This window comes from Diabrotica undecimpunctata, chromosome 8 (assembly GCF_040954645.1).
Source record: "Diabrotica undecimpunctata isolate CICGRU chromosome 8, icDiaUnde3, whole genome shotgun sequence".
In the NCBI taxonomy this organism is placed as follows: domain Eukaryota; kingdom Metazoa; phylum Arthropoda; class Insecta; order Coleoptera; family Chrysomelidae; genus Diabrotica; species Diabrotica undecimpunctata.
The window spans coordinates 98,326,154-98,352,695 of record NC_092810.1 but is presented as its reverse complement, the minus strand read 5'-3'; the positions used below and the strand labels follow the sequence as shown (position 1 = coordinate 98,352,695).

Sequence of the window (26,542 nt, the reverse complement as noted above, 5' to 3'; positions counted from 1 at the left end):
TTAAAGAGATTACGGCCAAAGCAGAACTAATGACGATTACAGAACTACGGAGCTTCGTAGTAAAAATCATCAATATACTGTTGACTCAAAATCTGGACTTTATGGTGATACTGTTTTAAGACCACCTTACTACTTCTTCTTAGGGTGCATATCTGTTCCAAACATTGGCGATCATTCTGGCTATGATGACTTTGTTGGATGCTATACCAGGATAGCCAGGATATTCTTCTTTGTCCTAATGCCCTTTTTCCTCCAATTTTACATTGCAAAATGCATTGGAGTGGCTCATATCTGCCTTGATTTCTCATTATGTCGCAAATACTGCAGCTTATGGCCCTTCACGATGTTGACCAAATCCGCGGTTGTGTTCATCCTCCGTAGTACTTCTTCATTGGTGACTTTGTCTGTCCACGGTATCTTCAGGATCCTTCTGTATAATTATAGCTCAAAAGCCTGAAGTTTTCGCCTTCAATGTCCACGTTTCTACTCCGTACAGAAGCAATGTAGAGTACACGTAACATTTAAGGAGCCTTATTTATTTCTAGAGTGAGGTCATGGCTCTTAAATACAGAGCTCATAGTCAATAATGCACTTTTTGCCTTTCTGATGCGACATTTAATGTCTTAGGTATTGTACCACGACTCATTGATTATATTTCTTAAGTAGTTGTACTGTGAGACATGTTCAATTACACACCGTACTACTAACAGTTAAATTCAATTGAAGTAAATTGGGCCCAAATGAGAGGATATGTAGCCTGGAAGAACGTAACATGTTAAGCGCTATCGAGAAGGAATCGCTATCGAGCTGTCTATTAGTTGTATAGTAATTAAATTATTGATTTTAGTATATCGCGATTTCATTTTTTATATAAGGTGGGCATAGATTTGTTTTAACATGTTAAGTAAGCCTAATATGTCTTCTATATAAATTTTAAAAAGACTTATTTTATCTGGAGATCCTCAACATTTTCAAAAAAATCAGGTAGATGTTCAAAATTTAATATTAATGCTATAAGTTTATTAGTACCAAAAGTTTTATGGCTTCCATACTATCTGAAGTAGTTTTAGAATTATTAATACATTTCGATTTTTTAAGTTTTTGTATTGGTTTTGTAAAATTTTCTTTAGGATCTTGTAAAGGTGCGGATAGCTGTGTTTTCTTCTTTACTAGGTGTATTAGTTATTTTAAGTGTATCAATAGTATCTATTGATATGCCATTTATAGGGCATGTAAGTGTTTAGGAAGAGTTTGGGATTTATGTATGAGGTTGTGAAACATAAAGTATTATTAATAATTGTATAGGTTTTATGGTTGTATCTGTGCATGTTGTTTGATAACTTTAAAATGGTATTAAGCGTGATATTTGATATGTAGTTAATATTAATGTAGTTAATCGAGAATGTAAAGTTGAGGATTGTAATGAAGAGGAATTCGCTGAAGATGCTGATGTGATCAGGAAGTCATGTGGAAGAGTATCAACTACTGTATTTATAGTAGTTGGTACTGATGTTGTCAAATTTTGATATGAATTTGTAAAGGATGCACAATTTGCTACAAAATGGTCTCATTTGATTACAAAAGTAACAAATGTGTTTTTCTAAATGATTATTGATTGATAGTTATTCTTCCGTTGTCAGCATTCAGGACAGTTTCTACTAATTTTTCACTAGCTAGGTAAATACATATACGGTGATTTAAAATTCGTAATAAAACATATTATATTTTGGTTCTACAATTTTTCCCAGCGCAAATAGATATTCCTTATGTTTGGCGTTTGGCGGGATAAGTTAGTAATAATTCATATAATCTTTTACCTGTGCCTAATAAAAGAATAAACAAAACCTTTAAACTGAAATAGCATTTATAGGTATTTTAACATTTATATCCCTCACGCACACGAAAAATATTTCCTTTATAAAAACCAAAAAGAAACGTCTGTGTAACAGAAGCCAAAGGAAACAACCAATTTTCAGGATACGACTTCTCCTGCTTTAAAATTTTTATCTGAAAAATATGATACGAGTACGTTTTGACATTAAATAAAACTAGTGCTTTCTAAAGTAGGTAAATGTCACTATTATGCTTCAAGTCGAGTTCTCCTCCTAAAATAAAAATATTATTTCTCTTGTATTCATGTTGGTATATAGCAGCAAGAGAGTATTTTAGAATGTTGTTATATGATTCGAGAACGTCGTGTTTTACAGTTTAAAAAATATGGACGATATTTCCACTGTTAGAGTATTTTAGTAAAAATAAAATTCTTATGTAAATTTATATTCGAAAATAGAAGTGAATAACAATGCTGTCGATAAAGCTGTTATAAAAAATCTCAATAAATAAGTATAAGATAAATATATCCATAGATAGAAGTTAACTTTGACTAAAATATATACATATAAAATATCTTTAAAAACAATACAAAATTAATATACACTAATAATATGCAAATATGCATTTTTTATAATTTTTAATTTAATTTATTTTATATACAGCATTTAGATAAACAGGATTAATCATAGGTAATGTGGCAAATTGCAGCTATACCAAAGCCAAAAATATTGTACTTACAAAGAATAGGTCTAAGATTAGATACAACAAAATATATTTGTTTATTATTATAAATAAATAACTTTTTTAGATATCTTTTTAAAAATTGCGTTTAAATTTTTGACTTTTTAAATAATAATAAATTTTATTGAACTAGTAGATGATTTTGCTTATTTTATATTAAACAGAAGTTGACAACTTTTTGACAATGTTTATAACTTACACTAGGTTAGTGAGGACTACGCAAAAGAAAATCAAGACGCTGCAATACTGCATCTTATTGGCATTCAAGAGGGGATAATTTATGTTATTAGAAGCTCTTAACGGAATATAGAACTTAATTTCATGAAGAGACTTTAGAAGAAATCTGCGAAGAATGTCCGGCAGTCGCGGCTAATCTGAGCGATACATTAAAAACATTTATATAAATATTTTGAAAGAAGTGTATCGTATAATTATTCTACGGCACGAGTGGGGAAACACACAACGTCGGCTTTCAGGTAATTTATAGCGGAACACCAGTTATCAGAACGAACCTATATTTTTTCGTGTTTATTTCGTTAGGTGATCTACATTATATTCAGAATATGGAAAAAGGTATACAAGTTAAATGATCCAAAGGATGTTGAAGAGTTTCAGAGTATGTTTCTCGATTCTGACGATGGAAAGAAAAGAAATTAGTTTGAAGACCAAACGACGATCAGAAAACTCGGCCAGCGAACAAGACATTTCTAGTCAGGAGAGCGAAGAAAACGTATATGAAAACGAGGAGTATTTTTCGGAAAAGACAAAGTAACAAAGTAGAGGCCAATTTACGGAAATAAAATTAGGCGACACAAACAAAATATTCTGTCTCAATTGCCTCTAGTAAGGAATACTTAATTTTACATTATACAAATAAATATATAGACTTCATTTCAAGTAGATATTCCGGAGAAAGAGATGCTAAACAAACCGATAAACTAATTTATTCACAGCTGGATAAGATTCGATGACAAGACGACTCGACCAGATCGACTAAAGATTGATAAGTTGTTAGACAAATCAGCTGTTAGACAAATCTTTTCACTATTTGTAGAAAATTGCAAAAAAGGATACTCTATGAGATAAAACGTAACTATAGACGAGATGTTGGCAAGCTTTCGGGGCAGATGCGGATTTAGGCAATATATCCTATCAAAACTTAACACATATGGGATCAAAATTTTTTCCATGGTTGATTCTAAGCTATTTTACACAGGCAATATGGAAATTTATGCAGGACTGCAGCCTGAAGATCCATTTCGTGCAGTAATGAACCAGTAGATGTGGTCAAGAGATTAGCTAAACATATCTATAATTCAGGACAAAATATCACTGCTGATAATTGGTTCACCGATCTTACTGTCGTCAGCGATTTGAAAAAGAACAGACAGAATATGTAGAGACAGTCAAAAGAAATAAACGTTAACTACCACCTGAATTAGTGAGTACGACAAACAGACCAATAAAATCTAACTTTTTTGCTTTTAGTGAAGTTTGTACTCTTGTATCGCATGTGCCGAAGAAGGAAAAAAACGTAATTTTAGTATCTAATATGCACTTCGACGACGTAGTAAATTCAAATACGCACAAGCCAGAGATAATCAATTATTACAATCAGACGAAATCAGGGGTTGACACTGTAGACCAATTGGTTGGTTCGTATAACGTAGCCAGAAACAGGAGAAGGTGACCTATGGTGATAGTTTGCGTCGTTTTGAACGTTACTGGGATCAACGCAGTCCATTCATATGCTAAATCAGAATTCAAAAATACGACGTAGACTCTTCATTCGAAACATTTCAAGTCAGATATTGTCATAGCAAATAAAACGGCGATCAGATATTACTACAGATATTCACAGACCATTGCAACTTCAGTTTCAGAAACATAAGAAGGAAAGTTCAACCAGTGGGACAGATCTAGATGTTGCTAAAACGGACAATAAAAGAAAAAGGTGGTTTTTCTTGCTATGCGACAAAGGCGACGCCTTTGTCCAAATACTATTGTAAATAGTGTACCATATTTTTATATCTTGAACATAGCAATATTATTTGCAACAGTTTTTATAACCGTTTTACTAATCCTTCCGCTGATGAATCTGATTAAGTTTAGCTAAATCGAATTATGTGTTTGGGTTATTTTTCCCTTAGATTAGTAACAATAATAATAGTTATTACACGTTTTTATTTTGTTATGTTCTTAATACTGTATTTATTTTATTTTCTCTTTACAATAATTAATTTAAATCTACTTATTGTTTGATTGGTTATGTTCAAAATAAACGTCCCTTCCAATCTCGATCAGTTTTTTTTTTCAATTTTATTGAAATATTAATCTTAAACAAATCTATGTCTGAGATACACCACAACCTATATAGTACACTTTATGATCGCGACCTCCGAAGGGTTAGGAAAAAGTAGTAATAACTGCAGCAAAAGCACTACAAGATGTTATGCAGCTGAAAAAATGGCAAAGCTCCTGGTCCAGAAAATATAAGTGACGAACTACTCAAAGCAGCTCTGGATAAATTATTAAAAATTCTTGCAGTGATCTTTAATAAAGCCTCTTAATGAAGACCGTCTGCCACCCAGAAACTGAAATAAAGCTATCATATTGAGGGAATGCTTTTAGTGCAGTGCTGCAGAACTGTTTAGAGCTCCAGTCAAAAAGGTCCGCAGAGCCATGATGATTTCCAACCTTTGATAAAAGATGAAACTTGAAGAAGAAGAATGACATAATATGCTCTCTTCTGTTCGCGCGGACGATCAGCTACTGATAGTTGCTGATCTTCTTCTTCTTGTGGCACTCCTATCAGAGATTGGAAATCATCAAGGCTATCCTGACCTTGTTTACAGCTGACCTAAAGAGTTCATTAGTGGTACAGCCAAACCACTCTCTCAAATTACTCAACCAGGACATTCTTCTACGGCCTGGATTCCGTTTTTCTTCTATTTTTTTTTGCATTATATTTTGAAGTAATGCGTATTTATGTCCTCTAATCAAGTGACCCAAATATTCCAGTTTTCTTCGTTTGATCGTTGATAAAATTTCTGGGTCTTTTTCTATTCTTCGCATTACTTAAAAGTTTGTGACTCTTTCAACTCAACTTATCTTCAGCATTCTACGGTAGCACCACATCTCGAAACTTTCAGTATTTTTTATGTTGTTTTGTTTGAGAATCCAGGCCTCTACACTGTATAATAGCGTGTTAAATACGTAGCTCCTTAGCATTCTTAATCGTAGAGGGAGGATTATATTTGTTGCAGAAGAATTTCCTCATCTTTATGAAGGTGGCCCTGGCAATTTCGATACGTCTTTTTATTTCATTGTTTTGGATGCTGTTTATACTAATATGTGCTGGTTGTGTCATTTTCCCACTGAAGACCATTTGGTTTTTTTGATATTAATACTTATGCCATAATTGTTGCAGGCAATATTTATATCTGTAAGTAATCGTTGTAATTCTTCTACCGTTCTTGCAACTAGTACAGTGTCGTCTGCGTATCGAATATTATTTACAACCTCTCCATTGATTACGATGCCTTCGTTTTCTTGCAAATGGGTTTCCTAGCAGATGCTTTCACTATAAACAATAAATAGCAGCGGTGACAAAATGCATCTCTGTCGTACTCCTTTACGTATTTTTTTTTTGCTTGTGATATCTCATTTTCTATTTTAATGTTAGCTTTCTGATTCCAATATAGATTGAGAATTATTCGCAGATCTTTATTATCTATGTCCTTTCTTTCAAGACTGTCTCTTAGCTTATCATGGCGTACTCTGTCAAACGCTTTTTTCAAATCGATAAAACATGCATGTACTTCCTAATTAACGTGTTGTCATCTTTGTGTAAGAACATTCAAATCGAAGAGAGCTTTTCGAGTATCTAGTCCCTTTCTAAACCCCATCTGTTTATCACTAATATCTGAATCCAACTTTTGATAAACTCGGTTGTGAATGACTTTTAGAAAATCTTTAGTAGGTGGCTCATTAAAGATATTGTTCGATGTTCTGAACATTCTATTGCATTGGATTTCTTTGGCAGTGTAACGAATGTAGACAACAGCCACTCTTGAGGTATAATACCAGTTTTGTATATTGTGTTAAATAATTGCAATATTATACCTATTGAGTCATCATTCAAGAGCATTAGCAATTCAGTAGGAACCTCATCAGGTCCATTTGCCTTTCCAGTTTTGGAATTTTTAAGTGCCATTTCTACTTCACATTTTAGGATTTCAGGTCCCGTTTCACCATTTACCTAAACAATGTTATTTCTGTTGTTTTCAAACAATTCTCTTATGTATTTACTCCATCTATTAATTTTCTCTGTTAAATCTATAATAATCTTTCCGTATTTGTTCCTAAGCAAACTTATTTGATGTCTTCTTGTAGTTGCTGTAATTTCTTTTACTTTTTTACGTACATTGAATGTGTCATATTTTCTTTCATAGTTTTCCATTTCTACAGATTGTTCTTTTGTCCATAATTCTTTGGCCTTGTTTATTCTTTGCATTATGTTCTTATCAACCTCTTTGTATTTTTGTGCATTATTCTTCATTTTACGTCTTTTATCCATTAATTCTAGTATGTCTGGTGTCATCCATACCTTGTGTTTCTTTGTAGATCTGGTTAGGTGTTTCTTTTCCATAGTTCTTATTGTAGTGTTTATATACTTAAGTCTTTCATCTATGTTGTCTGTTCTGCGGATTTGACTTTCTGCTATTGTGAGGCTGATTTTTATTTATTCTTGCACTGTTTGTCGTATGTGTTCACTTTTTAGCTGGCTTAAGTCTAACGCTGGGATGATCGTTTTTCTTATTTTCTTTGGTCTAGCTTAATAAACAGATACTACTGGATTATGATCTGAACAGATATCAGCTGCAGGATAAGTTTTGGTAGATTTCACGGCATGGCAATAACTTTTTGTCACTATTATGTAATTAGGTTTCTGATTACTTTTTCTTGAGTGTGTTGAGGTGACGTTCACGTATACAGTCGCCTTGGGGGTAATTTAAAGAATTTATTAGTTATTATTAAATTTTCACTTTGACAAAACTGAACTAAACGGTCACCCCTTTCATTTTTGTTACCTTAGCCATATTCACCGACATTTTCGCCAACTTTATCCTGACCTATCTTGGCGTTCAGATCGCCCATTACTATGTTAATGTGTTGTCTCTTTGTTGTTCCCATCACCTCGTTTAAAGTATTATAGAATTGTTCTGTTTTCTCTTCGTCTTTAAATAAATAAATAAAAAAGAAAAGACAGATGTATGGATAATTGTTTGGAATGAATAAATTATACTAAATGTTCAAAACTTATGGAATTGCGTTAGAGAAAAAGGAAACGTAGTCGGTTACCCAGAAGCTTAAAAATAAATCAAAAAATTAATAGAGAAGAGGGGCCTCGATGAATGTGACTAACAAGAGCAAAAATTATGAAATCTGAGAAGCGATAAATAGTTAAGGCCGTAAAATACTCGCACATACATCTTCTACTTTTAGGTGCCGTGTCTAGTGGATGTTGGCGATCACTTCCGCAAATATTTTTTCTCTATCCTGTGCTTTTTTTATTAGGTTTTGTAAGTCTAGTCCTGTCTTTTATTTTTCTTTCCATTCTTATTTCTTCTTCCTCTTAGCCTTCCCTCGTCCATTTTTGGTCATAGGTAGTTGAGACATCATGGTGAATCAACTGGTTAAGTGCCACCTACTAGGGACGATCGAAATTGTAACCAACGGTTTACAGTATTCGTTGAACGTTTATCATTTAAGGTGATTCTCCCCTACCAATATAAATGAAAAAGATTAAGAAAAAAATGTGTAATAGCTGGCAAAATTACAATAAGAGAATATGTAAGAATTAAATTTAATGAAAAGATGTAAAGCAAAAAGCGAAAAATACAGATGACTAAAGAGGACTTGAAGAGAACATTTTATTGAAATGTCTTAAACAGAATTAGCGACCAAATATTCTTGCCTAACAAACCTAGAAAAGAAAAGTGTAGCAGGAACAGTATCTGAAATACAAATAAATTTATCAAAAATTTAAAAATCTTCTTCTTCTTTTGTTTATGATGCCATGACTCTGTCTATTTTTTGAAGTACCTCTAGTATGCTGTAGTTCCATCAATTTCGTAGTCTTACTACTGATCGTCTATCTATTGGGGAACTGTCTCTCGCCGTCTTTACTATTTTTTTTTGCTGCCATTCGGCTTATATGATAGTTCCATTTTACTCCTCTATTTCTTACCCAGTTCTTGATGTTCTTTACCTTACATTTACGTCGTATACCTGTGCTTATAGCTCTGTCCCATAGAGTCACCATCAATTTTTTAGATAGACAGTGTAATACCTAGATATTTAAACTCCATCAATTGTTCTTTTATCTGACCTTCCAGCTCCAAATTATATCTAAGGAATTTGATATTATAACCATGCATTTCGTCTTTTTTTGAGAAAACTAACATGTCTGCGTTGTTATTTTAAGTTTGCTCCCATTGGGTATCCTTTTTCGGTTCTTACTTTTTTATTTCTTCCATTGACCGATAAAGGACTTAGGAAATCTCTCTATCTTATCCCATTGCCAGCTTTAATTAAGTCAGTTAGTTCTTCTTCTACTTTTACTTTTAGTGTGCTGTTCTGGTAGGTATTAAAGATAGTTTTGAGTATTCTTAGGGGTATCTCTCTTGCGTGCAATAAATAGATAATGTCCTTTAATTTGACCCCGTCAAATGCCTTCTAAAGGTTTTGTTACACTCGCCTCATTATAAATATATCATCGGTAAATCATCTGAGTAACCTAAAATCCTTGTTATTCTGCTAGTGTTGTAATTTCATTTAGTTTATTTTGTTGTTGTTCTAGTTGTGTTAAATAAATTAATTCCTCTATAATTTTCCAGGTCAGATTTGTTTCCCTTTTTGAAGAGAGGTATTAGGATGCTTGAATACCATTCTTGTGGTATTTTGCTTTGTTCTAAGATTAGTTCTAATAGTTGTTTGGTCAGATCTGGTCCTCCGTACTTTGGGAGTTCATTCGTTATTTTTTTTAATTTCCTTTAAAGCTACTTTTATCTCTTTCTTCTTAATATTTATTACTTGGTTTGTCATGGTGGTTCATTATCGCCACCTTTAGCAAATAGCGTCATAGAAAATCAAAAGGAGTTAACTCGTTTTTTATGAATGAGTTTTGTTTATATTAGTCCATTCATCTCTTTTCTTTACCGTCTAATTATTCAAAATATATTTTTTTTATGTTCCGTAAAGTCGTGTTTCATCTGCTTTGAGAGGCCTTGCTATTGTCCCTATTTTATTTGTATGACTAAAGTATTCATTTCATTTCTGATTCGTTTATAGTGGTTGTATGCCTGTTATGTTTTTGTGTTCTCTATTGTAACGGGGCTTTCTGTTTTTCTTCACACTTTGTCTTTACTTTCTCTTTTAACCAAGGGGTTTTCTTTTTTGATATGTTAGTGTTCGTTACTTTCCTCTCTCCATTTAAATCTGTTGCTGTGTTAATTATCTTATTTATGATAATTTTAGCGTACCCTGGTTGTATCGTTTTGTATTATTTCATGCACAGAAAAATTTTAATATAAAATAATAAAAATATAAAAACAACGGAGTCACACAGAAATAACTAAAATAGTTATCAAAACCGCGACTGAGAACGGTCAGAATAATTGTTAAATAATTAAATATATTGTTGTATGAAACATTATGAAATATTCAAGTGACCACTAAAGTTGATGGCTCATTAGTTAGGCATGGAATTCACGGGCTTTGTAAAGTCGTACATTAAGCTTATCCACATAGAGGAAGCTGTGAGGTAATATAGGTTGAAAATTAATTAGCTGCATTAATAGCATTTTTTAGCAATAAGATTTTAAAACATTAGATAATAATATTATATATAAAATAAGTATGATGAATAAGTGTTTATCATGCAAAAATGATTTAAAATTAAGAACAAAAGCAACAAAATAGGCTTATTAGTTTTCAGAATAGTTGAATGCTTCTATTTTTTTTAATTTTATACCTAATCGTTTTTATCCAACTTATCTCATCAAAAAATTAATAATTTCGATATGGGCAATATCCAGTCCAACAGTTTTCCCAGTTTTTTATTGATTATTGCGTGTTCTATTTCAGACGATAAAATTGGTAAATTATGTTTGGGATTTGTTAATTTGTCTGCTATTTGGAGAAAAAAATGTGAGTGTATTTATCTTTATTTTTTTTTCGTCCTATTTATCGTCCTTGTATTTTTGTCCTTCGTGTATTTTTTGCTAATTGCATATACGAAAAATAAAATATAAGAATTAAGATTATTTTATTAATTAATCGTGACACATGTGTGTTTTTAAATGTGAATCAACCAATGTCGTTTCATTGATGAAAAAACCCTTTAACGGGCATAGTTTTTTTTTTGGAAAAATATACTTTTGAATGGGTAACGTAATTCATTATGCACGTTCAGCTCCGTCTCTTTTTTTAAGGGAAAACAGTGGGCCACTGAGATGTATTTGTGTAAACTAATTAATTTTTAAGGTACACTTTAAAAAGTCTTTTATAATAAATATGGGTACAAAAAAAAATAATTTGGTCACAAAAAAAACTCACCGCGTGAGTCGCGTTGGTGGCCACAGGGCAGAAAATGTGTCGGTTGAACTTTAAAAAATAATAATAATCTGATTGAGAAAAGATATAATTATGAACCTAGATAACTAACATAAGTAATTATTAAATAGCAACAACATCAAGAAAACAAATTAATTATCTAATTTCTTCATGAAAACGTCTAACACAATTTTATAAGCACAATCCCGGATGTTTAGGGCACTCCGCACAATGAAACAATGAGTTTTCTTTCTTTCTTTCTTTTTTAGTTTACCAGCAATATTTACACCGTCGTCCTTTTGTAATACCATTAGCTGATTTAGGGCAATGGGATGGCAAATGAAACGTCAAATTTTTCTTGACTTGCGGGATTTTTGGGTTTGGTCCCAAAAGACTATCAATCACCGACAATCGAAAGTCATACAATGACATTTTTGTATTAGAATTATTATAGAAATAGTATGCGTTGATTAGCGTTATTTGAAAAATATGTATGCCTATTTTTGTGTACCACCTCATAGTTTTGTGTTCGCAACTATAATAATTTAACATCTGGTCGCCTAAGTCAATACCACCTTTATTTTTGTTATATTCAGCGACTAAACGGGGCTTTTCTTTATCAATTCCTTTTCTAGATATTGTTGGAACCATTTCATGATCAAATTCGGAAGATATCATTAAAATATCTCGCTGATCTTTCCATTTACACACACATATCCCTTTATTATTGTAAGCACTCACCAGTTCATTTTGTTTTAATTTTTGAGGAACAACTTCGTGTGGATTTCCAGCTCTTCCTGTTCTCAATGTTCCTCTAAGATAAGTTTTAACCGAAAGTAGTTTTTTACACAATGGAACACTATTATAAAAATTATCCATATATAAGGAGTGACCAACATTTAGTTTCGAATCCATCAAATTTAGCACTACTTTTTCCATATGATTACGTCCTCCAACTACAGGGTCACTAGCTTCACTATAAACTAATATGCGTTGAATCATCCCGGTACATTCTGCCAAAATATACAGTTTGATACCATATTTGTGTCGTTTGCCCTTGAGAAATTGACGAAAACTAAGTCTTCCTCTCCATAAAATCATAGATTCATCCAGGGCTAATTTTCTTTCTAGATAATAAAGATTTGCCATTTTAATATTAAAAAAATCTAATAATGGAGATATCTTGGCAGGTCTGGACTGGTTATTGTCATTATTATTGTTAAAATGTAACGCACGCAAAATTAACATAAAACGATTTCGGCGCATGTATTGTCCAAACACTGGAATACTAAATAAATGATTTTTCTTCCAATAATCATTCATACGATTAATTTTTATGGTTCCCATGTGAAACAACAAACCAAGAAAAATTTTAAATTCCTCTACAGTTATATCCTTCCAAGCTGCAATTCTACTTTTCTCAGATTTACTTAGAGAAAGAATATCAACGGCATATAAATTGCTATTTTGAATAATCAGGTCATAGAATAATTCACATGCCAATAAATTGAAGTAATAAATAGGATTGCTGCCACCCACATTCATTTTTAATCCTGGTATTGCTGTAAATGGTAGCACTGTAGGATGTTGAACCTCTGAAGACCATTCAATAATATTTTGAGACTCATTATCACCATCATCATCTTCAGATTCTTCTTGTAAATTAGGATCGTCTGTCCGATCATCTTGATCACAATATAAATCTTCATCACTAGCGTCAAGTGAATCTTCTAATATGTGTAATAATTCATCATCTGAGATTGGCTGAGAAGTTTCCCACCTACCTCGTTTAGAAGTCGAAGGATGGCAATATTCATCACTCCTTTTAAAAATAATTTAAAATTGAAGTCTTTAGCAAAACACGTGCAATGACTAACAGTAAAACCAAAAAACATCTAACACCGAAGGCGTAGAAAATATTACTGAATGCATAGCAAAATAAACCGACGGGATTAGATTATGATAATACAACAAATTATTGCAAATGCAATATAATCTAAATACATCTGGTTATTCTTTCAAAGCTTACCGATGCTTTTAATTTTATTACTTTACAACCTTTTATTACAGCTAATTTTGTCGTTTTCGAGCACGTCTAGCTTGAATATTTAAAAAGTATGCAATGCAATTGAGGGTTTCATATTTTATCATCCAATTTATTAATGGGACAGAAGATATTTGTTATAATTTTTGAAAAATCCACCTAGATAACATGCATACATTGTCATATACTCAGAATAAAGTTTAACATCAGAATTCGAAAACCAAACACAAATCCCAGTATATGCCAGTGTTTCGAAGCGGCCAGCAGATATTTGTTGTAATTCGTGAAAAATCCGTTGAGATAACGTTCATATGTCATACAGTCAAAGACCGCGCGACTCGCGTTGGTGACCTCTGAGGCTATATTCACTGAACGCGACAGTCGCGTTGTCGGACTTGAACGTGTTAACAGAACAAAAATATTAAAAAAAATTCTTGTCAGAGAGGCTAAAAAGGGTGGTAGATATAGCTACCAGTGTGCATTTTGACAAACAAATAATACATACTGGGCAATGGTATACATAGCGATCAGTAAAAACAATTAAAAAAATTTATAAAAAAATTATTCTGAAAATATAAAAAAGCTAAATACAGGAATATTTTAAATTTATTATCTAAGAACTTTTTCTCTACTATGGTAGGGTGCAAAGCAGTCTTTACATAGAGCAACGTTACAAACTTGACAAATTAAATTGCTGCGCGTTTATTACTTTTTAGATGAATCACAAAAGGACACAGCGCCTATAAGGTCCTTTGGTGGGTAAGTGTGAACCAGCATTCAAAGATGAGTTTGATGGAAGTCCAGACTTTTTCTAAAGGAAAAATGCTAATCAAATTATCAGCTAGGTCACTGCCGAACTGTAATGCAGTCATAGGCTTAAAACTTGATTTCCATGCGATGGAGTAGTTACAATGATATTGATCGAATATATCTACCCCACCTATATATTTATTATAAACGGCAATTGCCTGAGAACATGGTACTTGATCTCTATTTCCGGTTTTATTTGTTCTCAAAACCTGAGTATTTTATTGAAAATTATGTAGATTGCTGACAACACTAACATATTTTACGTCTATATCTTTTCACGTATACACAGATATTTCCCCAGAACTAACTAAATCTAACTGATTTTCGGATTTTGGGAAAGCTCTTTATCAACACATAATATTTGTTTTGGCAAATATTTCCTTGTTTGCCTTACAGTGCCACAAGTAAAAGTTTTTTTCCAGTAGTTTCTGCATCAGTGGTATTGTGCTGAAAAAAATATCAAAGTATACGTAATAACCATAATTTTGATTTGTCGACGTAAGTTCTAAAACAACACGTTCTCCTAAAAAATCGGACGTTGATTCAGTGGCTTTTCATTGATATATTTAAACATTCAAAAGGTATTCCATTTTAGCAGGTACCTAAACTTAAAACCCAATTTTTATTGGTTTATTGGCGTGTACTCTTTTAGCGATGTACACTCTTTGAAAGCATACATGATTTTGTCAATAAATAGGTGTCTATATGGCGTAAAAGTATTTTGAAAAGTCTTTGAAATATTTATGGTATATGAGTGGTATAACTTTGTAGAGCTTATCAAATTCTTTAGTTTTTGGTTTCAGGGTATATTTTCATTAATGAAAAAATCTCAAGACTTTTAGGAACCTTTTTAATGTACATACTTTAGTCATACGTACAACATAGAAGTTTTCGTTGCTGGACCTCTCCCTCTTGTCGTTTCCCCATTACTGAGGATCGTGATTTCTTCCAATATGCCCAAAAATTTTTCTCAACTGGTATCTATCTTCAGCTGCTCTAAAAGCTTCGCAAAAGAAGTTCTAGCTAAATTCTTAATTTAGTCGAACCATCTGGTTGGTGATCGTCCTCTTGATCTTCTTCCCGGAACGTTTCCAGAAACAATCAATCTCTCCAGTCCAAACTATCGTCACCTCTGCGAACCACATGACCAAAAAATTGCGGAATACGTTGCAGACATATTGTGGACAGCCTTTTTTTGAGTTGGTTTAAAATAAAATCGTTTGTCCTATGAGCTGTTCAAGGTATGCGCAGCATTCATCTCCAGCACCACATCTCAAAGGCATTAATTTTTTGGCATTAAGTCTCTGCCTCGTAGAGAAATATTAATACAAGGGCATTCACCAGTATCATCTTGATATTTTGAGAGATAGATCTGTCTTTCCAAACTTTAGTTAGGCAACTTGTCGCATTTTTTGCCATACCAATACGTCTCTGAACACAATTACCATCGTTTAGTTATACTGAACCTAAGAGAGACAAAATTTTCCATTATCTGATATTCCTGTTAGTCAGTTGAATAGTGTGTAATCTGTCGACCACCATATTTTTTTGTGTAAGCTTTATTGATTTTCAGACCAAGTTTATTACTTTTATACTCAACTCGTTGTAGGAAATTAAAAATTTCTTGCTCATTTTCTGCTATAAGTATAGTATCATCAGCAAATCTTAAACTGGAGATTTTCCTACCAGCCAATGTTACTGCACCGGCCCATCCATCTAAAGCCATCTTCATGACATATTCACCATAAATGTTGAATAAGCCAGATGACAACACGCATTATTGTCTGACACCTCTCTCGGTCCTAAATTGGCTTACGAACTTCTGATATAGTCATACTGTTGCTATATTGGACTGGTCATCATCATCATCATCCAGCCTCAAGAGTCCACTGCTGAACATAGGCCTGTTCCCCATGTTTCCAACCCCGTCTATCTTGAGCCGCTCTGATCCAGTTTTTATTGAGTCTTCTTAAATCGTCAGTCCATCTTGTAGGTGGTCGACCGACGCTTCTCTTGTCTTTACTTGGCCTCCATTCCAATAACCTCTTTGTCCATCGCCCATCTGTCATTCTGGCTATGTGTCCTGCCCATCTCCATTTTAGTCTGGCTATCTTCTCGATGATGTCAGTCACTCCGGTTCTTCTCCTGATGTCTTCGTTGGTTATTCTGTCTCGCAGAGTTATTCCTAACATGAACCGCTCCATTCTTCTCTGCGTGACTCTCAGTTTGGTAGCTGCTGCTTTTGTTAAGGTAAGTGTTTCTGCTCCGTACGTCAAGACTGGGAGGACGCACTGATCAAGTACCTTTCTCTTTAGGCATGTGGGCAGCTCACTTTTAAAAGTTTCTCTCAGTTTTCCAAATGCTGCCCACCCAAGGCCGATTTTTCTCTTCAGTTCATGAGTCTGGTTATCCCTGCCAATAATAATTTCATGTCCCAGATATTTATATCTATCTACGAGTTCTATTTCTTTTCCACCAATACTGATGTTCTGGTTGGGTACCAAATTGGTCATGATTTTTTTTTTCGAGATATTTATATTTAAACCTACACTTTCTGTAGCCACAACAAGTTCCTGTCTCTGTGTCCTGTCCATCTCTCTTTCCATACCTACTTATAATAGCTGATATACTTATAATAGCTGAAGATCTAGGTATGGCAAGGGATATTGGACTGGTACAGATGTTTAATAAGTGTGATCAGGTGCATTAGTTTACCCATTTCTATTAAAATGTACCACATATTTATCCAGCTTACACAATCAAATGCTTTTTTAGTGGCCAAAGAAGCATATAATCATAGGTACCTGAAATTATGTAAACTTTGTATTGAGTTGCCTCAGGTTTCGAATTTGTTCTCGTGTACCTTTATCCTTTACAAACCTTGCTTGTTTCTGAGGTATTTAGTAATGTAGATCGGTTTTTAATCTATTTTTGATGATGTGCAACAAGATTTTACTAGCATGTGTTATTAGTGACAGTGTGAGGTAGTTTTCACATCTTGAGCAAGTGGATTAATCAGGGTTAAAGGAAGATTACTTCAATATTTTTGCTCATATAATAAGAAACATCCTATTATAGTCTGAGACTCATGCAATCCGTTCCGTAGCAATTGATTGATTTAATTCACGAAACCTATCAGCCAATACATGGCAAGGCTCTGATGCATTAGATGGCTCATCGGTGTCTAATTTGTTTTAAGGCTCGACCTGCTTCCAACTTTTTCCCCTTATGGGAAATCTACCAGAAGTCATAGTTACTCTATACCTTTCCTTTATTAACATTGGAGTTGATGCTGGACCTTTCGTTTTAAAAGACAGACGCGGTTGCAAATTTAAAACTTTTGTTAGCCTCTTTATTTGTCTTATCCAAGGACGTTTACATAAAAATTGTTACTGACCTGAAAAGTATTGCATTCATAGCAGCTTCAAAGCTGTTTATTTGCAAACGGGGAAAACTCCAAGCTCTTTATTAAGACAATGGTACTGCCTTTGTAGGTGCCAACAACCACTATTTGGATTTTTTTTTAAATATTATTAACGAAAAGATATCTTCCTCTTGTGCCTCCCAAGGAATTGCTTGACACTTTTTTCTGGCTTACTTTCCTTATTTCGGTTACATATAGGAGGCTAACATAAAATCCATAAAGGCACATTTAAAACGTGTTCTCTCCGAGGCTTCTCTCGTATATGAAGATTTTCAAACTATTTTATTTCAGGTTAAGTCAATTTTAATTATACAGCCTCTAACTTCTCTTTTATCAGATTCTAATGACCTTTCCTGCCTTACACCATAACATTTTTTAATTAGAAGACCTCTTACCTCTTACCTTTATACCAGAGAAGAGCTTTATAGAAATTTAGGAACATACAAAAAAGTTTAATCGGTTAGACTAACTCGAAAGACTTTAACAGCTTCGACAGCACCTGTGGTAGTGACGGAATATTTATTTGATTGCTGTCTAGGCAAAAATTTAATTTAAAAAAAGGTTTAATGATCTTGATCTTCTTATGGAGCCTTATCAACTTCCTTTGCAGTGGCCTTAAGGACGAAGTATCCACCTCCTTATTTGTTCAGATGGTGTGGCCCGAGTGTCGTCTGTTCGCACTGTCAGAGAAAACATAAGAAGAGCCGTAACCAGTTTGTGTCTTCTTCCTTTGGCTGATACTTAGTGTTAAAAGACTTTCTTTCAAGGTGGGGGATATGCACAGTTTTTCCATATGCGCGTATGCAGATTAAGTGACGCTAGAGGGTAGGGTAAAGGGTACAGTTGTTGGCCGGTGACTAGTGATTGGCCACTTTCACAAAAATTCGAAATATTAAGATTTTCAGAAACTATAAGGAAATAATTTATTTGAATTTAAATTTGGCAACATTGCTGTATATTTTCCCTAGCTATCATTTCTCTCAGTTAATATTATCTAGTTGTTAGGGCGTATGTTGTTCGAAGCTTAACAGGTGCATCCAGTTTTAAGAGTTTTTTAAAGAATTTGTTAAGGAAGGCCATTCACAAGGTAAGTTATCTTGGCTAATAGTATTACGTATCTGGGTATATTAATGCTTTATGGCGATTTAGTGGGGTACATCTTACATTATCAGTGCTTTTAATAGTAAGGTTATACATTTTTGGTGATAAATTTGAGTGGCCAAGTACTGTATCTTAAATATGTAAATGGTATAATGATGGCCTTACGACCAATTGCTGTACCTACTTTGAATTAAAATATTTATTAGGCTTTTTGCCTAGTTTGGTCCAAGATAAAATATTTCAAACATTTTATTCTTATTGTTTAAGGCAATAACCAGTGGTTGGCCGATTGAAAGTCAATAAACCACAGGGTGTCCAATAACTATAATGTGTAATAAAAATTTATTTTTTGTCCGGATTCGTATTTATAAAATTACAATTGTTTTAGTTGTTATAAAATTAGTGCTAATGTGGGCATATTAAATCAAATTTGACACGGTCTTACTATTAAATGATTTTTAAAGAGTAAATTTAATAATGAAAGATAAAACGTATCACAAAAAATATACAGAACAAGATCTTCAGTCTGCTTTTCAGGCCGTAGATAATAGCATAAGTCAACGAAAAGCCGCTGAACAACTCAATATGCCACAAGCAACATTGCAGTTTAGAGCAAGCGAAAAATTTAATGAAAAAACTACCCTTGGTCCCAATCCCATTCTTTGTTTGGAGGAAGAGAATCGTTTAAAGCATTGGATCATATTATGCCAAGACAAAGGTTTTAGAGTAAGAGTGAAAGATATACAAGACTCAGCTAAAGGTTTTCTTGACGCAAATCCACGTGACAATCCTTTTACTGATAAAGTGGTTGGAAATCTGACAAAAATCCGGAAGAGGTTGATATAGATCCTTTTTAAAGTGATACCCAGATTTAAGTGAGAGAACTCCAGAAGCGGTAACAGCAGCAAGTTCAGTTGTGTCTAAAAAAGATAAAAAAAATGGTTCACCGGTGTTCAAGAATACTTGCATCGTAAAGGTTACATTGATATTCTTCAAGACTCTTCACGTGTTTTAAATGGCGATGAAACCTGCTTCCTCTTGTGTCGCAAAAATAAACGAGTGTTGGCTTTAAATAGAATCAAAAATGTATATAAAATAGACCAATATATAAAATAAAATCACTTATCAATAGACCTCATCAATAAAATTACAAATTATTTAGTAGCCTTCTATCCCATTGCGACCAGAATTATACAACCTGCAGATATTTCTGCACTTAAACCATTAAATGCAAATAGGAACTGGGCAGTATTAAAGTTTAGACGCGAAAACCCGAACTTAATAGTTCTCAAAGAGAATTTTGCATTGGTTCTAAACACAGCCATTAGCCAATTAAAATTAGATTCTATAATTAATAGCTTTAAAGCATCTGGATTGTATCCATAGAACCCTGAAGCAATAGACTATTCAAATGTTTAGGAAAGATCAGAGACCCGCATAAAAGTCTTAATCACACTATTTCTATGACAAAATCAATAACATATGAAGATTTTGTAACCACAGTTGAAGCCGCAAAAATATTAGAATTTCAAAGTTTGGATAATTGCGAAGAACTAAATGGAGATTTAAAATTGCTCTTTAATATATTTAATTTATTTTAAAATACTATAGATCTACCTACGATCCAGATTATAGAGATAGGTGGAATCACAAACGATATATAAGATACCTCTATCATTACAGAAACCCATATATCTTCAGATATTACACTAAACCCTGTAGGTGGCAATGAAATCATATGCAACATTATTCCTGTTATTATAGAAGAAAATCTACTTTCGGATTTTTGAGTTCAACTTCCAGAAAACGTTGATATTACATATTTAATATAAAAGATTTTACAGAAGATACAATAACAGAAGATATTCAATCGACATCCAATAATCTGCCTTTAGTTAATAAAGACAACTCACCATCTAAATAAATTGACACCTCAATCGACAAATTTTTTTGGTCTTGGACTTTTTTTGGCCAAAAACCACAGAAAGAAAGGGCAAAAAGCAAACAAAAAGGTTGCCTTTCCTGCTCACTTCTTCAGATCGTCAAAATGCAGAGAGGCGTAGAATTGAAGAAAAAGCAGAACAAGAAAAAATAAAATTAGAACGAAAACAAAATCGAATTGACACAAAAGCAAACAATAAATTTCAAAAAAACAAGCAAACCAAAATGAAAGTAATAAAAGAAATTGCCACAAGAGTCAATTCCTGGAGCAAAAAATGTCAAACTGTTGCGAAGAATAAAGAAAATGCTACAATAAATACAGTTGATATTTCAGATACAAATATTTTGAAAGCAGACACACTTATTGATTTACAATTAAAAGCACTACTTTAAAAAGTGGAGTTAGTGTACATAATATACCAGATGTTATTGTCCTCAAAAAAAAAACAAGGATTATCACGGAACCAATTTCCTGATTCTGTAGAGGAAAACGTTAATCTGCCCACAATTGATAACATATTTTTTGATGTCTGCAATAATATCAATGCATCAAATTTAAAGAATACATCCCAAAGCAAATGTACACATTTGGAAACCAGCAAAGAAAATCCTGCTGGTGAGTCGGCTAAAAGAAAGTTATTTTTTGAAACTGAGGGATATCCAGAACATGAAAAAATACAAATTCTCTCAGACATAACAGTGAAACAATCAGCCGACATTAACCCGCCTGTAAATAACCTTTTGTATACAGGATTGCGTTATTCTTTTTCCTATAATATATCTAAATCAAAACTTGAAATAAAATGTCTACTTTGTGTTAGAGGCTACCATATGATACTTGTGCAAAGAAACAACAAGAAATTAAAAACTTAAATAGTTTTCTGTGCCTTACCTGCAAAAACAAAAAAAAAATAGGAATTTTATGAATGGTCAATTAGGAATTCTACATGCCAATAACTATGTTTGTATAGCCAATAACTGTGTAGTTCTGTAAGTTTTCAAATTTGTGTTAATTTTTAATATACATTATTATTTTTGATTAAAATAACCTCAGTTTTTATAAAATTTAATATTTTATTACTATTAAAAAACCATTACAAAATATTTCACTTTAAAAGATATCAATTTACAATTTTAATTCAATTGGAAATTCCTTAAGTGGTCAATCACTGTACCCGTTATTCTATTTAGACATAACCGTTGATTGAATAATGTTCAATCAACGACATAACTAAATTTTGTCACATTTTGTTTGTTTTCTATTTATAATATTTGTCACTTTTGTTAACCCTAATAACCCTGACGTTCTATATGTAGGACGCTAATTTCAATAATTTTTGAACACGGCCCTGTTTAAATTTGATAACGCGGTCTATCACAAAATGTTACTCAAGGACAAATCGTCCCATTGTTGTTTAGTGTGTTCCTATCGCTTGAAACGTCTACTTGTGGTGCGGTTGTAAAAAACGTAAAATATGGCTGAGCATGGAATCAGATTTGCAAGGTAAGAAATGAATATTAAACTTTTGATAAAATATACTTTTTTATGATGTTATTTGTATATAAGTGTTCATTTTTCCAAATCGTGAAATAATTTTATCCAAAATGTTTGCCAGTTGGCTGCCAGGTGGTGATAAATTTGACCGTCCTACATGTAGGATGTCAGGATTATGTACTATTATGGCATGAAAATTATAATTTTGAGTAATTATTGTAATCATTGGATTTCTTTGTTTATTTTACTTAGTATTTAGCCCAAAAGAATTTGTTGATAGTGTTATGAACATACTGCTTTTATTGTTTCAGGGGTTTTTCTTTACATGAGGCCTTGGAGATGTTAGAAGAAGATGAATTTCCTCATTCTCAAGCTAATATAGTTCTCTTACCTCCGGAAGATGCCGCTGAAACAGATGAGGATTCTGGTGATGAAGAAAACGTGTCTCCGGATAATTTGCCTTCAAATATGTTGAGAACAGTAGCTGAAATCCATGTACCTCGTTCGGTTGACTCAGACTCGGATGATGATATTCCATTATCAAATTCTGTTAAATCTGAGAAAGTTTTGAAAATTCCACGGCAATACCACTGGTCTGAAGTAGCAACCACCTCAGAGGAAGCAGAAATACTTGATTGGTCAAAGGATAATGATCTCAATATTGATACAGAAGATACTCCCATAGACTGGTTTATGAAGTTGTTCGATGAAGAAATTTTTGATTTACTGGTTGTCGAATCCAATAGATATGCAAGTATGAAAAATAAGAAAAATAAGCCTATATGTATCGAAGAAATCAAAGCATTCGTAGGAATTCTTATTCTTAGTGGTTATGCTCAATACCCAAGGAAGAAGATGTATTGGGAAAAGGATAGAGACGTCTGTAATTCCTTAGTTTCTGGGGCACTTGCTAGGGATAGGTTTGATTTTATAATGAGCGTTCTGCATATAGCCGATAATAATAATTTGGATCATTCTGATAAATTCAGTAAAGTTAGACCTCTCTTTAGGTTACTAAATCAAAATTTTTTAAAACATGCAGTTTTAGAAGAGAACCACAGTGTTGATGAAGCCATGGTTCCTTATTTCGGGCGTCACGGCTGTAAACAGTTTATAAAGGGTAAACCGATAAGATGGGGATATAAACTTTGGGTTGGATGTAACAAAAATGGGTACGTAACGTGGTTTGAGCCATACCAGGGAGCATCAACACACGTATCGCCTAAATACAAGGAATTTGGTGTCGGTGTAGGTGTGGTACTCAGTTATGTTGACATTCTTAGATCAAAGTGGGAGCTGAAAAAATTTCATTTATTTTTTGATAATTTTTTTAGTACAATGCCTTTATTTGAAATGCTGACAGAATAAATATTAGAGGAACAGGAACCATAAGAAGTAACAGAATACCAAAAAATCCGCTGAAATCGGCAAAGGAGTTACAAAAAGACAAAAGAGGTTCGTACGATGCTAAGTTTGACGGTAATAAGAAATTGACAATTGTCAGCTGGCACGATAATAGTGTTGTATCGCTCTGCTCGAACGCAGTTGGTACGAATCCTATTCATCAAGTAAAGCGATATTCGCGACAAGAAAAAAAAACCATACTTGTTCCTCAACCATTTATGGTAAAATTATATAATCGAAATATAGGCGGCGTAGATAGATGCGATTAAAACGTAAGTTTATATAGAACTGGTATTAGAGGAAAAAAGTGGTACTTCTGTTTGTTTACTCACTGTATCGATTTGGCTATACAGAATGCTTGGCAACTACATCGAAGCAATCAGGGCACTTTGGATCAATTAGCTTCTCGACGACGCGTTGCAACTTCACTTCTTCAGCTTTATACAAAAGCGACTTCATCTTCTTGTGGGCGGCCAAGTCGAAGAGAAAATGCCGATTCTCGTTTCGATGGAATGCATCATTATGTGATTGATCAAGAAAAACAAACTAGATGTCGCTACTGCCATAAAAAAACAACTACAAGATGTCAAAAATGTGATGTTGGTATCCATGCACGCTGCTTTGTGAGTTACCACACAAATGGTAGTGCTTGATCCTGACGTCCTAGATGTAGGACGCTAATTTTTTTTTGTGTACATTGCTATTTTTTGCAATATTATTCCAGTAATGTATTCAAGTGTTCCAAATAAAACATATTAATAACAAAAAATTGCAGTTTTAATACTATTTCTTATGTCAGGATTATCTGGGTTAATTTTGTAACAACGAATTTCATTCACTGCTTTTGTATTTGCATTTTTCAATATTTTAAACATATCCTTTATACCGTGTGATATTCTATATTCTTTATATGTGTCTCTCACTTGCCAGAATTTCAATTTAATAACTACTTTTATTATGTGACCTCCTGGCCTCTACTATTTTAAAAATTAGTATTATATGTTTCAATAAATTGTTGTTGGGGATAATATTGCGTTTGGCGAAATGTACGAAACTGCCCTATTAATATTGATAAGATGTATAGAAAGCACGCTTATTTTAAAATTGTTAATGTATATACTAATTATGGTTTGGTAGCTATAATAAAGTTGTTATATATTTCTGACATATTTCCGTCCAGTTATTTACTTTCCAGTACTTCTATAAGTTTATCCGTAAAAATTGGAACACAAACAAATACGAATAAATAATATAAAGTCAATCAAAATTCAAATAGCATTTTCCCGAGACGGGCTTATCTAATAAAAGTTAAAATTCCTACCTTTTTTCATGACAAACACGCAAGGATGATCGAACAGAAAATCTCTAAAGGAATTACACTCCGGGTCCACGTGAGGCTCTCTGCATAGACACGTGGGCTTGAAGAAGGGAAATGCCTGAAGGGTTCGAAGAGCAGCTTGGCATTTCGTTACGGTCACGGTCGAACATGCAACTGAAAAAAGAGATACCTAGTTAAGTTATTTAGTTTTTTTATTTATTAGGTTTTGTTACTTCATTTTCATTTAATTGTTTTTATTCGTATTTTATTATAATTAATTCTTATTATATTTATTGCAAATCTCGGAGATATACAGGTCATTAATCCTAAATGTACAGTAAACAATAGGTGCTATATAATTATTTTGTATTAGTTAAAAACATATACAAAATATCGTTGGCAAATATACAAAATTACATTTTTATAATAACTACTTTAATTTTTTTTTAATTATAGAATTGTTCGAAATTAGACTAAACAAAAATTCTAAAGGAAGCTACAGCTACCTGAGGAAAGAAATGCCAAACATTTTCAACGTTTCAAACAACAAGAAAAGGTTAATAGTTAAGTATAAGGAATAGTTCTCTTAATAAGAAAGAGTTAATTAATAATAAAGGTTGTTGTTTGAAACGTTGAAAACGTTTGGCATTCCTTTCTTCAGGCAGCTGTAGTTTTCTCCGCGGATGTGGTAATTGTTGCTTTGAAACCTCTGAATCTTCTAATATTATTGACCACAAATTGGTGAAATTGGCTGCACAATACTGTTGACGACCAAATAGTCATAAATACGTATTTACTGTTGCCTTCCACCTTATATACATACTTTATTATTTTTTCCCTTGTTGCGAGCTATCGATACGATTTACCTTTATTTTACCACGAACTTGTATTACTTTTTCTTGTGCAAGCGCCTTTGTTTCATTATCATCAACCTGCATGCGGTCACTGCTGGACATAGGTTTCCATCAGGCTCTGTCTTGTGGGGCTTGCATCAAATTATTCTTTTTTGTGTGTTACTGTTTTACTGTTTTAGCTCCATAATCGAGTACAGGTAACAAACAGTGGTCTAAGATTTTCGTTTTAAGGTATAAGGATAGGTCTGATATAAAGTCATAGTTTAATTTACCAAACGCTCCTCAGGCTAATCCTATGCGACGAAGGAGCTCATATGTCTGGTTGTCTCTGCTAAACCGAATTTCATTCCTTAGCACTTATACGATACAGTATGCACAATATATCTTCCATTAACATCAACATAACCCTTTCGATTTAGCACTGGATTAGTCACTATTTGTGTCTTGTTCATATTAGTCTTTAGTCCTACTTCCAAGGAATCGTAATATAATTTTTCAAACATTATTATTGTATCATCAATACGATTGGCTATAAGAACGATATCATCTGCAAATCTTAAATGACTGAGCTTCTCTCAATTTACGTTGATACCATGCTCGTTCTGATATGTCTTTTTACAAGTACGTTCTAAAAGCATCGTGAATAGCTTTACTCCTCGCTGTATACATAATTTATTGTTTCTTGTTCAGATAGTCCTACGCTATCTGTGGCACTTTGATAGATATATTTGATTATGTTAGTGTAGCGATGAGCATTCTGTCAATACTTTTATCATTTTCTAATGGCATATGGTATCAAATGCTTTTTCGTAATCCACGAATATCAGTACCAATGGTTTGTTGTATTCTACAGACTTTTCTATCTTTATTACTAGTAAGTGGTTATTAGTGCTGTATTTCTAAATTCAGCTTGTTTTTAGACTGATAGAAATCTAACTTAGCGTCCAGTCTTTTTTTT

At 33.1% G+C, this 26,542-nt stretch overlaps 1 protein-coding gene across 1 annotated transcript in view; it reads right to left on the bottom strand.

Annotated features, from left to right (window-relative positions):
- Positions 1-26,542, bottom strand: part of LOC140449018 (uncharacterized) — a 610,571-nt gene that overhangs the window by 385,394 nt on the left and 198,635 nt on the right. The window contains exon 3 of the mRNA XM_072542160.1: positions 24,734-24,904. Coding sequence (XP_072398261.1) covers positions 24,734-24,904 — 171 coding nt within the window. The remainder of the gene's footprint in view (positions 1-24,733; positions 24,905-26,542) is intronic.